The sequence below is a fragment of the Dromiciops gliroides genome, chromosome 4 (genome assembly GCF_019393635.1).
Source record: "Dromiciops gliroides isolate mDroGli1 chromosome 4, mDroGli1.pri, whole genome shotgun sequence".
Taxonomy (NCBI): Eukaryota; Metazoa; Chordata; class Mammalia; order Microbiotheria; family Microbiotheriidae; genus Dromiciops; species Dromiciops gliroides.
Genome location: NC_057864.1, coordinates 199,414,806 through 199,431,179, shown reverse-complemented (window position 1 = coordinate 199,431,179; position 16,374 = coordinate 199,414,806). Strand labels below are relative to the sequence as shown.

At 50.5% G+C, this 16,374-nt stretch overlaps 2 protein-coding genes and 1 non-coding gene across 13 annotated transcripts in view; 1 reads left to right on the top strand and 2 right to left on the bottom strand.

Moving 5' to 3' along the window:
* TMEM104 (transmembrane protein 104) overlaps positions 1-7,846 on the top strand; it is an 80,978-nt gene extending 73,132 nt beyond the window's left edge. For all 6 annotated transcript variants that reach the window (XM_043964136.1, XM_043964140.1, XM_043964137.1 and 3 more), the window contains exon 10: positions 4,901-7,846. In XM_043964136.1, the coding sequence (XP_043820071.1) occupies positions 4,901-5,661 (761 nt within the window). In that variant the 3' untranslated portion in view covers positions 5,662-7,846. The remainder of the gene's footprint in view (positions 1-4,900) is intronic.
* Positions 7,847-12,802: 4,956 nt separating this feature from the next.
* The window catches only part of GRIN2C (glutamate ionotropic receptor NMDA type subunit 2C), a 32,633-nt gene continuing 29,061 nt past the window's right edge, over positions 12,803-16,374 (bottom strand). For all 6 annotated transcript variants that reach the window (XM_044005288.1, XM_044005286.1, XM_044005287.1 and 3 more), the window contains exons 12-13: positions 14,819-15,051; positions 12,803-14,560 (exon numbers count right to left, since the gene is read on the bottom strand). In XM_044005288.1, coding sequence (XP_043861223.1) covers positions 13,322-14,560; positions 14,819-15,051 — 1,472 coding nt within the window. In that variant the 3' untranslated portion in view covers positions 12,803-13,321. The remainder of the gene's footprint in view (positions 14,561-14,818; positions 15,052-16,374) is intronic.
* Positions 15,470-15,576, bottom strand: LOC122726870. Its single transcript, XR_006352863.1, has one exon. It is a non-coding gene; the product is annotated as a U6 spliceosomal RNA (small nuclear RNA).

Genomic DNA, 16,374 nt, shown 5'->3' with positions numbered 1-16,374 from the left:
CTCCCTGACTCAAGTCTCCCCCCATTCCAATCCATCTACTCAGCTGCCAAAGTGATTTTTGTAACCTCATCATCCCCTCCTGAGCAAACTCTGGTGTGACTCCCAGGTACCACCAGGATCAAATAGAAGCTTCTCTGTTTAGCATTTAGAACTCTTCATAACCTGGCTCTTCCCCACCTTTCCGTTCTATTTACCCTCTGCTCCCCTCTGTGAAGCTGGATGGGCCTTTTGGTGGCTCTTTTCTGTGCTTGGAAGGTTCCTCCTCCTCTCTGCTTTCCCAGCCTCCTTCAAGACTCACCTCAGATTCCACCTTTGCAGAAGGCCTTATTCAGTCTTCCCCTTCCCCTGGAAGATCACTATTAGCTTGCTCTTGGCACTTCTGGTATGTAGGCCATTATTTATGGTGTCTCCCCCATTAGATTATGAGCTCATTGAAGACCAAGGACCGTTTTTGCCCCTTTTAGGTTTTTGGTGTCCCTAAACCCTGTACTTGGCACCTAGGAAGTACTTATGCTTGCTTGTTGACTGGCTGCTAGCCTAGAAGTGTCCTTTCACCTCTATGAACCTTGTTTTCTTCTATAAAGTGGGGATGATAGTACATCGGTTACTGGTTTGATAGGGTGGTTGTGAAGAAAGCATTTTGTACATCTGAAAAATTCTGTTTATTATTGTTACAGAGCAGCCATATTCAGCCGCCCTTCTTTTCCCTCAGTGTCTCATGATGTGACAGAAACTTATTTGAACCTAAACGTGGGGAGTCCTGCAAGACTCAGAATTCCAAGTGTTTAAAATCAGCCCATACTTTTACAGCCTGTTTTAATGGGGGTCAGGGAGCCGTTTATCCTCCTATCTCCAATTTTTGCCAAAGATTTTCTAAGCTGTGATATACCTGCGGGCATATGTTGTGGAGTCCTTTTCTCTTCCTTTGTCCATCCAGCCACCTGTGCCATCTGTCCATTCCAACCATCTTCCATATCCCATGCCCATCGTATCACATAAAGACATATGCCAGCTGTCTTCTCCCTTCCATTGTGGTTACCCTCCTCCTTGTCATCCCAACACACTGAGGGCATCATTGTACTAGAACGAGGGTGATTAACTCTTTGTGTCATGGACCCTTTTGGCCCTCAAAATAACATTTTAAATGCATAAAATGTAATACATAGAATTATAAAGGAAACCAATTTATATTTAAATACAGATATAAAATACATTTTTAAAAATCAAAGTTTACAGATCCCAGGTTAAACCCTGGGCTAAAATGTCCATAGTATACCTTTTAGGACTGAGGGACTTCTCATAGAGCAGGAAGCTCTTCATCTTCTCCTGGGAAATTAAGGAAAGGGTTAAATTAGAGACAGCTAAATAGGCAGAGCGTCTGGGGGAAGGAAATAGGTCAATTCTTTCCCCTTGACTAAATAGTAACCATAAAGATTTATGTTATCTTTAGAGCAAGGAGAGAGTTACTGATTTTCTGGCTTGCTTTTCTGGAGAGTCAGGAATGAATGGTAGGGCAGAGAAGGGAGAACAGGATTTAAGAGGAAGAAAAAAGCATGTGTGTCTGTCTGTCTGTGTTGCCAACAATACATCTTGCCTCTCCTTCATTTCTCTCTTCTGGCTTTGTTGGTGATAGACAAAGTGAGATTAGCGACTTTGGATACCTTTTATTAAAAGTAATAGTAAATAGGTGCTTATCGTTTGGGGAATGGCTAGACAAATTTGCTACAGGGATGCAGTGGAATAATACTGCGCTGTAAAAGAGTGAGACCAATGAAGGATCCATAGAACAGCTTTGATGAACCGATATACGGAGTAAAGTATGCAGAATGAGGAAAACATAACACTCAGTGACTACAACAATGTAAACCAAAGCAACAGAGTGAAACTGAATTCTGTGTCATTATCATAACCAAACCTGGGCCCAGGGGGAGAGGTGAGAAAATGCACCTCCCTCCCTTGGTTAGAATTTGGCAACTTTCTTGCCGTCATTTGTTGTGTTTTCCACTTACATCGTTGTAGTCATTGTGCATGTTGTTTTCTAGCCTTTCCTTACCTTACTTTGCATTAGTTTGTGTAAGTTTCCATGCTTCCTCGTACTCATCTTATTTATCATTTCTTACAGCATAGTCATATTCCATTACATTCACATACTGCAGTTTCTTTAACTACTCACCAGTTGATGAGCATTTCCTTTGTTCTCCCTTTATTGGAGAGGTAGGGCAGTCTACTTGGTGGATGTGTCAGGTTTGCTGAACTGTTTTTTTTTTTTATTAAACCTTTATTATAAGGTAGTGGGAGGGGAGGGGCATATACAAACTATACCTTAATATATACACATAAATAAACAAAATATAAAAACAGAAACATTAATTTAAAACTTTTTTAAACAAAGAATTCAGTTCTTCAGTTTGTATTTATTTATTTTTTTGCAGGGCAGTGAAGGGTTAGGTGACTTGCCCAGGGTCACAAAGCTAGTAAGTGTCAAGTGTCTGAGGCTGGATTTGAACTCAGGTCCTCCTGAATCCAGGGCCAGTGTTTTATCCACTGTGTCACCTATCTGCCCCAGTCCTTCAAATTTTTAAAAATTATAATGGATATAATAAGGGAAGCTTCGATGATCCTATTTGAAAATATCATCTTGGGGGAAGCTATGTGACCCTGGGCAAGTCACTTAACCCTCATTGCCTTTTTGGTTCCTGGAGAGAGATCCTGAGATTACATGGGCAGAAATGAGAGTATGTAGATAGCTGCTGTGGACCAGGCACTTGTGCTTTCTTGGACTCTTAAGTCTTTCCTATGGGAGCCTCCTGTCATGAACTTTTTTTTTATTAGATTTTATTTTTAAATTTTTTTCCAATTACACATAAAGATATTTTTTGAGTTCCAAAATTTTTTCCCTCCCCCCTCCTGAGGCCAGCAAGCATTCTGATATAGGTTAAACATTACAGTCATGTCATGAGCTCTCTAGGGCAGTATGTCTAAGAGTTAAAGGCACTGCCAGCACAGTTCTCATAAACACCTTCTGCATTTATTGAAAACTGTCATTGTCATGATTTGAAAAATTGGGCCCCACTCTGGTGGGGCTGTTTGCAGGGTGTGCAAGGAAAGGGCCTCATAAGCTGAAAAGAGGAGGGAGTGCCGCCGTGAAGCACTTTTTAACAATGCCACTAGGGATGTTTGTTCCGGGAAACACTGCTCTCGGGGGTCCCAGTGGTTTGGGCGGCAGATGCCCAGAATCTGTTTAGATGGGAGCATCGGCCTGACCTAAAGTCCGCTGCTGCTGTTTCAGTGGAGATCCTTAATCTCCATGGATCTTATCAATGATAGCTTCTTCTCATGGGAATCAGGATGAAGGGATCAAAGGTAGGGCTGACTAGATGGAGTCCGACTCTTAGACGGGGATGGAACCCACCTTGTCCTGGGAATAGCAGAAGTTCCAGGAATCCCTCCCCTAAGCTTCTCCTTTTCCCGGGAGCATCTGTCCACAAGCCACACTGGTCTTCTCGCTGTGCCTCATACACCACACTCCATCTGCCCTCCTGTGACCTTGCCCTCACCACCCCAATATCTGGAGTGCTCTCTTTGGCATTTGGTAGCAGCCTCCGAAGTCCCAGATCCCCGCACACTCAGAGCTGGTAGCTGAGGTTCAGCCCCCTGTTCTCCTAGCTGGCCCTCTGGGTTGTTAGGACAGCCCCTCATCATTCTCACTACGTCCACACCCCTTGTCCAAGTCCCAAACTTGTTCTTTGCCAGCCACATATTTCTAGATTAGTGTGTGGCTTATGCCCTCTGAATTGTTGGGGGCAGATAGGTGGTACAGTAAATAAGGTACTAAACTTGGAGTCAGGAAGACTTGAATTCAAATCTAGCCCTCAGACTCATCCAGCTGGGTGACCCTACACCAGTCACTTAAACTCTTTATGCCTCAGTTTCTTCATTTGTAAAATGGGGGTAATAATAGCAACTGCCTCACAGGGTTGTTTTGAGGATCAAATGAGATGGCATTTAAAGAACTTTACAAACCTTAAAGTGTTGGGTAAATGCTAGCTGTTATTATTAACTGAAGGACAGTAAATTCTACCCTCCAGGGACTCTGACTCTGATAAAATTGAGAAACCCAAGACAAGAGAAAGAACATACACCTTGATTTCTAGCAGTTCCTTGTTAGGCATGCTAAAGTACCATGCACTAAGAAAGCTCCTGGAGAGAACATCAGTGAGCTTGGTGATCTTCTGCTCCAGGTCAGACAGGAAGCCTGCCCCCCCTCCCCAGCTGAATTCCCTGCCTCTCCCAGCAGGGACTAGGAACAGGCCATCTTGGCCTCCCAGCTAATCTCCCTTCTCTACCACCTCTTGGAATCCTTGGCTTCCTTCAGCTTCCACCCAAAGCTTTTCCTAGTGTCCGCATCCATGCTGTTAGTGCTTCCCCTGACCCCTCTCCTCCACCATCTTATCTCTGCTTTTGGTGTGTTTTGTATATACCTATTTATGGGCATGTTATGTGTCCCCGCCCCAGTAGGTGGGCACTTTAATCCTTGTTGATATATTGGTTGAAGCACAGATTCTGTGCCTCAGGCAGAAGACAAGTGTGGACCCAAATGGCCACTCCTGGCTGAGACCCAGCCCTTAGGTAGAGTCTCCACTACATGAATTTTAATTCCTCATTTGTCATTTTTTGTATCTCCTTGTCTCCCACGTTTGGCAGAAGCGGGATGTTGTAGAAGAGGTTCTTGCTCAGGTACACGTTTTACAGAATGGCCTCGAAGGTCCCTTCCAGCTGCGAGGGGCCTCCCCTCTGGGCGTGGGAGCGGGCCCCCTGTCCTCCTGCAGCACACCCCGTACTTGGTGTCTGCACACAGTGGGTGTTCAATCATTGTTGACTGGTGTCTCTCATTCCCCAGCCTTTGCTATCATGATTATCCTGGCATTGATCCGTATTGGGAATGGGCAAGGAGAAGGGCATCCGCCCATAGCAGACTTCTCTGGGATCCGAAACCTATTTGGGGTGTGCGTCTACTCTTTCATGTGCCAGCATTCGCTGCCGTCCCTCATCACGCCCATCTCCTCCAAGAAGTACATCACCCAGCTAGTGCTGCTGGACTACGTGCTGATCCTGGCCTTCTACAGCCTCCTCTCCTTCACCGCCATCTTCTGCTTCCACAGTGACAGCCTCATGGACATGTACACCCTCAACTTCACTGGCTGTGACATAGTGCGCCTGGCTGTGATCCGCTTCTTCCTGGGCCTCTTCCCTGTCTTCACCATTAGCACTAATTTCCCCATCATTGCTGTGACTCTGCGCAACAACTGGAAGACACTCTTCCACCGGGAGGGAGAGATGTACCCATGGGTGGTGGACCGGGTTGTGTTCCCTGTCATCACTCTGGTACCTCCCATCCTTGTGGCCTTCTGTACCCATGACCTGGAGTCCCTAGTGGGGATCACAGGAGCCTATGCCGGCAATGGAATCCAGTATGTCATCCCTGCCTTCCTGGTGTACTACAGCCGGAAAGACACAAAGCTTGTTTTTGGCTCTGGTACTGTCAACAAGCACAAATCCCCTTTCCGAAGTACCTTCTGGGTGGGCTTTGTACTTGTCTGGGCTTTCTCCTGCTTCCTTTTTGTCACAGCCAACATAATCCTCAGTGAGACAAAGCTTTAACTGTGGGAACATTTCCCAACACCTGGGTCCTTTCTGCAGGATTGCAGGCTTTCCTCTGCCCTCCACCTTCATGCCCACTATCCTTCCACCACAGGGCAGACACTGGCATTGCTGGTAATCAAGTCTGGTGGCTGTTATGAGGCCCTCTGGCTCTCTCCACTCCTAAGACCCCACCAGAGATGGACTGCTGATCCCCTGCATGGTCCCCTGGGTGGAATTTAGAAGCAGTGCTGGCACTGTGACATCTTATTTATACTGGACCCAATGGGTGCCCCCTATCTCTCTCTCTCTCTTTCACACACACACACACACACACACACACACACACACACACACACACACACACACACATACACATATACACCCCGGCTGTGGGATGACCTAGGTCAACACTCAACCCTAATCCCTCCTACCTGCTTCTCCCCTCCCCTCACCCAGATCATGTCTTGCTTCCTGAGCTGCTAAGAAACCAGTCTAGTGAAAGCACATGGCAGTTTTGCCTTAGCACAATGGGAAGCAAGCAGGGCCCGGAGCCACAAGGACACAGGAGGGTCCCTGCTGTAGGGGCTGAGGAAAGACTAGACCACTCAAATTCTGGCCTAGTTCTAGAGTGAGCTCCAGGGCTCCTGCCCTGACTGGGGCCTTAGTATTCCCTGGGAGGGAAAAGAAAAGGGCCCTCTCATCTTTTCCACATCCCACAGGACTTAAATCCTCTCAAGTCCTCATGGTTAATGAGAAAGAGCAAGAAAGAAAAGGAGATCCCTGAATCTTTAGCTTGGAGGCGTGCTGGGGAAGAAGATACTGTGCCCCCTGCAGGCCCAGGTGGCAAGCCCATGCCATGGCCTCCAGCGTGTCTCTCTGAAGCAAATCAAGCATAGCATGAGGATGGGCAGTACGTTGGGACCACCTGAAGGACAATCATCTCAGACACACTTGGTGCCTTTGGCCACCTTTGGGGTGACCCTCGACGTGTCTGGAAGCTGAAATCTCAGCTCCCAGGAAGACAGAAGTGGTCCTGTGAGGGGCCGAGATTGAGTAGATGCACAACAGAGAGGAGCGAGAGGCAGGCGAGCAGCCAGTGGCCAGCCACCTGGCACATCCTTTATCATCTTGCTGACACTGGAAGACACTATACCTGGGGTAATGGGAGGGAGCCACACGCACCCTCTAGCTCCCACTTCCCTGTCCCATAGATACAGGAATTCTATGTCATGCATCATCCCTTGGCTGGAGGCCGAGCTCTTCTGAAACGAGGCCTAACCCGATCCATGATTGCCACTCTTTCCTCCTCTCCACTCGCTATGTTCACACCTGCTGCTGCCCTGTCACTTTCATATAGACTATAATGAACTTTGTGTCAAACGTGCCTTTTCCAGCATCAGGGCCTGGGTCCTTCCTGCTGAGATCCAGTAGGACCCAGATTATTCTCAGACTATCCCATGTACTCTGTACCCCCATGGGCTGGGGTCAAGAGCAGTCAAATGTAGAAAATGTTCTGTTGGGAGGGAGGAGGCTTCTCTAAGGTTGGTCCTGATCCCCTCCCTGCAACACACCTAATTTCAGTGCCTTTCTCAGCACCTTTTATTTCTCCTCACCTGCATCCCACACATTTCCCTGTGAGGAAAAATTCCGGTCCTTAAGGGTAGAGCTGATTTAAAGAAGACTTCTGCCAGAGGATGGGCAGGGGAGGGGGGCGGGGAATAGGGTGAAGAAAGGAGAGCTGCCTTAAGCATGCAGCCTGGGTCGTCGGAAGCAGACACACCCCTGCTGCCTGAGTCCAGTGGGGGTGCTTTCGAGAAATAGATTGTCTTAATTGGACATTATCTTCTTCTAATCCATCACGTTGTGTTTTGTCTCACAGCTTATCACTACGTGTAATTATTTTCCAGCCAAATGAAAAATAAATGCCCCTTCCCTGTCTGCCTGTATGATGACTTCCTGCACTGTCTCTGGCTGCCACTTGAGAATGGGGTGGGGCAAGGAGGGATCTGTGACAAAAATAATGAGGCATTGGCACATCCTACTGTCTGGGCGGTCCCTAGATATCCCTAGCCGTTTGCTAAAAACTCAATTAAAACATCTGTACTTGCCCTTTTCCAATTACATTTCCTCACAAAGGACAAAGAAAATTAAGCTATCTCACTGTTTCGGGCTCCAAAGTTGGCAAATTGTGTAACACTGTGAGGCAGGGTCTGATACATTAAACTATAGAGGTAGTCACAGCCGCTGTGCAATGTTTTCCTGCTTCCCTTCAGTGACTCAGACACCAGCAACTCCAGGTGTGGAAGGGGTTGGCATAGAAGCGACAGATGCTGGGACTGGGAAGCTGCCGAATGCTCAGTTGTCTGATTCCTTTTGATTGTCTAGAACAACAATTGAAACATGAGCATCCATTCCGTTTCCTAGGGTACCATCCAAAGGAGGTCAAGGCTGGTCCTTTCCCTGAACCCCCAAGAACCATGGGCCCCTACTGGGATTTTCCAAGGATTGACTAACTAGCGTTTTGGGGTTAGGTGAGTTGCCCCAGCAGAATGGAATCTCACCCTATACAAATGCCCCATTGTGAATCTGGACCCAACTTCCTGGGACCACATCAGATTGGATTGATTGGGCCTTGTCTCATGCCTATCCTCATCCCTGGGACTAGAGTGATCCTGGCAGGAGAGATTCAGGGATCAGAGCAATTATCTCCTCCTCCTGCACTTTGGTGCCCACCCCTGTGAGGTATGAGTTCCTTTTACCAATAATTCCAGGGCGAGAGGGGCAGCTTCAGGCTCATTGGATGGGACAGATGGCTGGTAACAGACTAGGATAGACACCGCTGAGTGATGGAAGGTGGGCAGAGGGCACCTTGCCAGGCCCACAGCCACACAGCTGTTCTCACAGTGTGGAAGCCAAGAGCAGCCTTAGCAACAGGCGAAGACCAAAGTCAGAGTGGAATTGAGGACAGTTTCTTCTCCCCAAGCCCACAGAAACCTGAACACCAGTCAGGAGCTGAGGACAGAGAGCACATCAGGCTGTGGCCAGGGTACGCAGGCTTAAGGATTCCTGTCTGAAGCATTGTAGGAACGGAGGCAGAGAGACCTGAGCTCACAACAAGCAACCTCTGAGACCATGCCAGCTCCCTTCCCCGGGGCAGTGACCCAGCCCCGCCTGCCAGGGTCTCAGCTCCTTGGACAAGGTTGCCCTTTGGGGACTGATAGAGCTATGCCTGAGCCACGTCCACAGCCAGAGAAAGGAGTCCCTGTGCACAGGATGTATGGTGCCTAGAGCCCAGATTCCCACAAAGGTCAGCCCATGTCCATTATCTCCTAGCTTCCCCAACTGTGTACATGGAATCGGACTTAGACTTGAAATAACGCTTCTCTGGACACTCCTTGTATTGTAGTGTACCTGCTATGTGCTATGCACTGTGCTAAATACTCTCTAAATAGAGCTCATTTGATTGTCCCACCAACCCTGGGAAGCTGGTGCTGTCATTATCCCCATTCTTACAGTTGAGGAAAATGAAGCATATGCAGGTTAAATGACTAGCCCAAGGTCACATAGCTTGTAAGTGACTGAGGCTAGTTTGAAACTCAGGTCTTTTCAACTCCAAACCCACTATACCAGCTGTCCCTATGGGCTATGGTTTTTCTTTATAGTTCCAGCTCTTAGCATGGTTCCTGGCATATGAGGACTTAATGAATGCTTGTTGATTGATCTCGGATCAAATTCATATCCCTGGGGCCAGGGATCTCTCCCCAAGACACCTAATTTAATAAATGGGGCTATTTAATGTGGCTCAGGTAGGTACAGGGACCTGCTAGAACTTTGATACCACCATACTTCCTGCCCCCTCTAGCCAACTTCAGATTCTCCTAAGGTCAGAAGGTCCTTTGAGCGTCATCTCCCTTGCTCCCCTGGGGAATGTAAGGGAAGCCTTCGCTGCCCCTGTGGCATTTGATGGAAGGTGACTTGGGGACGATCTTTCCTCAAAGATCTTTAAAAATACCATCAATAGGGGGGCAGCTAGGTGGCGCAGTGGATAGAGAACCAGCCCTGGACCCAAGTTCAAATTTGGCCTCGGACATTTGACACTAGCTGTGTGACCCTGGGCAAGTCACTTAACCCTCATTGCCCCGCAAAAATAAAAAAATACCATCAGCCCCTACTTGTCTAAGTGCTGTGGGAAGTGCTGACTGGAAGGAAGGATTCAGCCTGCCTCTCTGCAGGTGGGAACCTATTTTGCGGTGGGTCCGATGCTCTGTCCATGATCAGCTCCTCAGCACTGTCTCTGCCTCCTTTTCGGTGTCCTTGTGTAAAGCCTTAACCTTGGTCTTCTCTTGCAGAGGCCTGGGGAGCCCCTGCACCCTTGTAGTGTAATGGAAAGAGTGCTGTGACCCTGTGGTCCTGAGGCCCCATCCCCAGTGCTAGGAGCCTCTTTCCAGGAGCCGATCACTCAGGGCTCGTATTGGCTTTTCATTGTTTCCAGCTATTGTGAATGAGCTTGGACAGAGAGCCAGAGAGGAGTGCTGTAAAGAGTCCTCTATTTCCCCTTAACCTCCCCAGCAGCTTCCTACCCCCCAGCAACGGAACCTAGAATGTAGAGTCAGAGGAGGCAACGATGGGCCAGGCTCCCATACTGCAGCTGTGGGGGTAGATTTAGAGCACCAGAAGTTAGGGGTCGCCTAGACCAGCACCTTCATTTTACTGTGAGAAAACAGGCCCCAAGAGTGAGTTGACCAAGGTCACCCAGGTAAAATAGCCGCACCAGAATCCGATCTCATGCCCTCCAACCCCAAATCTAGCCATCTTTTCTATAGGGAGAGATTTAAGGACTATCTGGGACCTTAGACAAGCACCGGCTCTGCCTGACTGCTTCCTCCCATCCCTAGAACCATCATCCATCACCACAACCAGCTCCTGTGCCGAGGGCCATTTGTCATGTCGCACACCAGGAGCACACCAGACTAGGGGCTGAATACCAAGACATTTTCTCCCTCGATGCCCAGACCACAGCCGTTCAGATTCTCATTCCCAAGATTGCTGTGAAAATCTCCAGCTCCAGGTTCTGCCAATTCCTTTTCTCCCCCCAACCTTCCCAATCAATACCACCCCCTCTTCTTACACTCCTCAAATGGCATGGCACAGTTGAAACGATACTGGGCTGGCAGTAAGGAGATCTGGGTTCCCGTCCTGGTAGTGCCACCAGGCAGGTGTGTGATGTTGGATAGGACGTGACCCTCTCTGGGCTTTGGTTCCTCAGTGTAAAACGAGGAAGCCCGATGTAAATGTTCTAGATGACTTCTAAAGGCTCGAGCATGGCTGGCTGAGCTAGCCACAACCCCTCCCCACCAGGCCTGCATTGGGGTTCCAAAGGTGCTGCTGGGGAATCCACCAGATTCTACTCCTGAGGGCGCACTTAGAGAAACCAGAAGGGCCCTGGGCCTTTGCCTTCTGGCCTGGTCCTCTGGCCAGACCCCAAGCCCCGCTCCCAGGATCTCTGTGAAGATTTCCGAAGCTGTTGACTCTGGAGAGAGGGCATGATGCAATGGAGACTGGGAGGGTTTTGGAGTCAGCAGGTCTGGATTCAAATCCCAGATTTGCCATGGAGAGTCTTGGGCAAATCGTGTCAGCTCTCTGGGCCTCATTTTCCTTTGCTGTAAAAAGATACAGATGACCCTCCGGGCCTGAATCTGCCCCTAGAACTGTCATCCATGCCTTGTGTTCTTTCTCCCAACCAACGCCTTCCAGGGTAGGCGGAGCCAGCTCAGCCTAAAGAAGTGACTGGCTGGGGTGTCATTTGGTGCTTGTAGGCCGGCTCCCCAATCTGCTTCCCTCCCGGAAAGATTGAGGTGGGGAGGGAGGATATGACCTCTGGGAGAGGGGCCTGGGGGGACAGGTGGGCAGAGCTGAAGGCCGTGCGGCCGGCTAAGCCGGGAGCAGCTTCAGAGAACCCAAACCCTTATTCTCCCACCCTAGAGTGAGAGAAGGAAGCCTTAGGTAAGCAGGTAAGCCACCCAGTCTTCCTGTTTCCCTCATTACCACGTGCCCTGCCTGGAGAGGGAACCACAAACATTCCCTTAAAGACCCAGAGCCCCTCTGCTCAGCAGTGATTACATCACCTGTCAATGCATGACGTGCATATTGTTTGTCATGTTAGAGGGACCATAATGCAATGCTTCAGGGTCTGGGCTTGGATTCAGGAAGACCAGGGGCCGAGTCCTTCCTCAGACACTAACTAGCTGTGTGACCATTGGGCAAATGTCTTAACCTCCCGGGCTGTTCATTCTGTCACTCTGTCTCTCTGTCTCTGTCTCTGTCTCTCTCTAACTCTGTCTCTCTAATTTTTTCTCTCTCTCTCTGACTGTCTCTGTCTCTCTCTGTCTCTGTCTCTAACTCTATCTCTGTCTCTTTTTTTCTCTCTCTCACCACTACCACCACCAATTGCCAGGGGCAACTGGAAGAAAAATGGAGGGTCAAGTTCCATGGATGTACTCCTCAGCAAGAAGATTCTCACCCACTAAGGGGCACTTTCCTTTCCTGCAGGGGAATCCTCACGTCCTGGCGCTGAGCAAGCTTTGTCTTTGGCATGACCAGTTTCCCCATTCTATTGCTGCTCTTATTCCCCAGTGCTGTGTCTGCCAGTGTGGTGTACCTGCGACTGCCTTCTATGGGCACAGCCCCCACATCCATTCCCTTTAGGGTGACTGCTTTCTAATCCAAAGAGATGGATCTCTTTTTTTTTTTTTTTTTTGCAGGGCAATTGGGGTTAAGTGACTTGCCCAGGGTCACACAGCTAGTAAGTGTCAAGTGTCTGAGGCCAGATTTGAACTCAGGTCCTCCTGAATCCAGGGCCGGTGCTTTATCCACTGCGCCACCTAGCTGCCCCCGAGATGGATCTCTAAAGAAGGATTTGGGGCATGGTGGCAGAGCAGTGCGGCCTTCTCAGAGTCCATCAAACCCCATCTCTTAGCCCTGGTGAAGGCCCAGGTTACCTTCCCACAGAGAAGGGATGGGAACAAGGGAGGAAGAAGTGGTTATCTGATGGCTTGGACATTGTCTGGTGACATACCTGGGCTCACTCTTGATGCCACCAAGATACGCAAGTCCCAAAGCTTGAGAAAAGGCTATATGATATAAGGCAGGCAGGGTCCAGTCTTTCTCAAACTATATTTAATAACCCAGAGTCTGATGGAGAGAAAATTCTTCCCACAATCCTCTCTCTGCCTCCAGGCTTTCTCATTCCCAAGTCCAAAGCAGTGAAGGAGCCAGACCAGTCCCAACTGCCTAGTAACAGGGAATCCAGAAGCCCCCTCTGGGGAGACCCAGGTGTCCCTGTGACTCTGACATTCCCCCCACTTCCATTCTCGGGGGCAGAGAATGCAAAGATGGAAGACACAGGGTGAGACAAAGAGATGGCAACTCCTCCCTAACCCTCTCCTCTGGGGTCACAGGGATGCCTATGGAAGACGTGGATATTCAGTCTGTATAACACTACTCAGGGCAGAGTCTAGGATGAGTGCCTGGCTATCCCTTGAAAGACCCAGAATTAAGAGCCCACTTGCCTCTGCCTGGGGCAGATCCAGCAGGAGAACCCCTCCTGCCAGCTCTTTAGCCAAAGTCTCCTCCAATAGTACCCACCAGGTAGTGAGTGGTAAGGGAACACAGGGCTAGCTCACACCTCGGATTCTAAGCTGGAGACCCGTCTCCAGCTGCAGGGCCCCAGGGGACTGTGTGCTCTGCAGGCTCTCACCCCTGCCTCCTTCGACTCCCCCCACCCTCCACTATCCCTGTAGCCAGTGCCCAGCCCCCCCAGAGTCCTGGCCCTGTGCTTTTGAGATCCCCAGGTCTCAGCGAGCCAGGGGGCCTGGTTGGCACAGGATGGGGAATGTGGACATAAAGGCCCCCAGTAGAGTGGCAGAGGGGCACAGGTATTGAGACAGGATTGTCTTTGCAGCACAGTGGGAGCACCAGGAGGTACCCCTTCCTGGCATGCCTCCCTGTAGGAGGGTAGCCGAAGGGAGTGGGCCTGGGCCAAGCGCTTCCATGCCACTCGGGCATCAGTGCCAGAGCAAGAAGGGCTCCCCCTAGTCCGGACAGCCTGGGAAGGGCACAGGGCAGGCATCGAGGCCGCCGGTGGCATCAGGCCAGGTTGGTAGCAATGCTCAGGCATGGACCTTGGCCAGGAGCCCTGGCGCAGGCATTGCCCACGGGACCAGGCTGAGCGGAGTAGAGCCTCCCGTCGAGCCAGCTGATCGGGTCCCAGAAGAGGCAAGTCCTCAGGTTCTGAGGGTTCTGGGAAAAGTGGGAGAAAGGGGCGGCCTGTCCGGTCTGCCCAGAGGAAGGACCCGTGGGCACAGGGAGCAGGTGAGAGGGGGCACTCAGGGGGCTGGCACCCCGCTGAGGCTGAGAACAGCCTGCCTCCATGTCCTGAGCCCATTCGTCGGGGAGAGCCCTTGCCAGGGCACCCAGGTGCCTGAGAGATGTCAGGCAGGGGCAGGGCAGGTGAAACAACATGGGCAAGGGGCTGAAGGACCCTTCGAACCATCAGGTCCCCTGCCCCACCCTGGCTTTTGTGGCCAGGGTCTCGGAGACCTCCCCTGGGGATTGGGGGCCATGGAGTTGGGGTTCTGGTGGCTTTGCCAGGCAAGCTCAGTGTCCCACTCTGTAGCAGCAGTTGGGGGTTTCGCAGGGAGAAGGTGGACGGCGGAGGCTCACAGCGGTTGCCCCAACTCTCAATGGTACGAGTGGCACAGTCCAGGGAACTTCCCACACCCGCTGTATTCACCATCTTCTTTGCAGCATGGAGCATCTTGAGCACATTGGCCTGGGCTGAGCCTGCCGTCAAGTCCGGACTGGGGGATCTCGTGGGGCTACTGAAGTTCTGTACCCCACTGAAGCAGCTGTAGATCCCCTGAGCCAGAAGGGAGGAAGAAGGTGGTGAGGATGCCCAGTGGGCACCAGTAGCCAAAGAGGCTACCCCTGCAGAAGTGTGGGTTCGGAGCTGGAGCAGAAGGGAGAAGACCACACTTCCTGAGTTTTCAGCCCTCAGCCTCTCCATGCAGCCCTGGGGATCCCAGCATGATAGGCTCCCTTCTGCAAGCACCAGGGTGGTGCCAGTCAGGACAGGGGAGCAGGGCTGAGGGCGGGGCTGATCCACCCAAGTACCTACCCTGCTAAAGGCCAACAGGAAGTCCAGCCTTGGAGTAGGTGTCACAGAGTGTCGCAGCTTCCAGAAGACCAAGTGCTCCCAGGCAAAGACGAGCAGCGCCAGCCCCATGGCGACCAGGAGCATGTAGAAGACGCCCGCCATGTTGTCAATGTCCAGCTTGCTGCTCATGACCTCGTTCTTCTCGTTCTGGCAGATGCCCGATAGCCAAACTGTTTCCAGCTTCTGAGTCTCCCCTGGAGAGGGACAGGTCAAAGCTAGGTCAAAGCTTCCTCAACCACCGTCACCTTCCCCCTTTACTCGTCTACCCAAGCCAACATGGGGTGGCCATCTGGGGCGACCTGGGCCTGAACAAGAATCCCCGCTACGGCAGACCTGATAGGTGGCCAACGAGCCACTGCCCACTCCCTGCAAAGGCAGCCATTCCACTTTTGGACAGTTCTGACAGGAAGGCATTCCTGATACAAGCCAAAATTTAAATTTGCCTCTTTACACCTGTCTTCCTGCTGTCTGGGACCAAGAAAAACACATCTAATCTCCCGTTGATGGTAACATCCTTTCAAGGACTTGAAGACAGTCATCACATCCACCCTGTCTCCTCTTTTCCCTGATAAAGAACCCCCAGTTAATATTTTTTTTTAGACTTTTAAGCATAAAAATATGGAACGCTTCATGAATTTGCGTGTCATCCTTGTGCAGGGGCCATGCTAATCTTCTCTGTATCATTCCAATTTTAGTATACATGCTGCCAAAGCGAGCACACCCCCAGTTAAATTTAACCAATCTTTGATTGCTTTCAGTTCGAGCCCCTTCACAATCCTTGGGAAGGAGACTTAGCATGGTGGTGCCTGCCTGTAATCCTTGCTGCTGGGATGGTGGATCTCTTGAGCTCAGGAGTTCTGAGGGTTAAAGCTGATTCGTGTCTGAACTAATCCTGGCACCAGATGAGTGAGCCCCCGTCAGTGGGGGTCCATGAGGCTTCCTAAGGAGGGGCAAACTCGCCCAGGTCAGATCAAAGCTCCCGTGACAATCAGCATGGGGACTTCTAGCCTGGGTGAGCTGGGGAGACCAGTGCTCAGAAACAAACTTTAGCAGAAGAGAGGAACGGTGCTTAACAAAACATCCCCAGAATCCCTCTGCTGCTCAAGAGACAGTGTGCAGGCACCCCCAGAAATGGATTATCTAATCATACAGAAATTGACCCGGAAAGGCAGCCTGAGACTTCTGGGCCTTCTATAGGCCTGACCCAGCTTCCCCTGGGCCTGGCCCCCTGCTCTGTGACTCAGAGGTGGTATCCATGGAGTAACCACAGATAATCCACCAAAGGGAAGAAACAGAGATGGCCATAATATGGAAGCTGGCCTCCCTTAGAGAAGTCAGCCTCACGGGCAGAGGGCAGGAGCAATGAGGTCAAAGCTGGATGGAGGAGGAGGTGTCCAGGGCTCAGAGCTCTCCTCAGTCCCTTCTGAACCAGACTTCCTCACCCCCTTCCTCACACACCATGCCTCTCATTCTGGGGATCTTAACATTTCTTAGTGTCATGGACCCCTTTGGCAGTA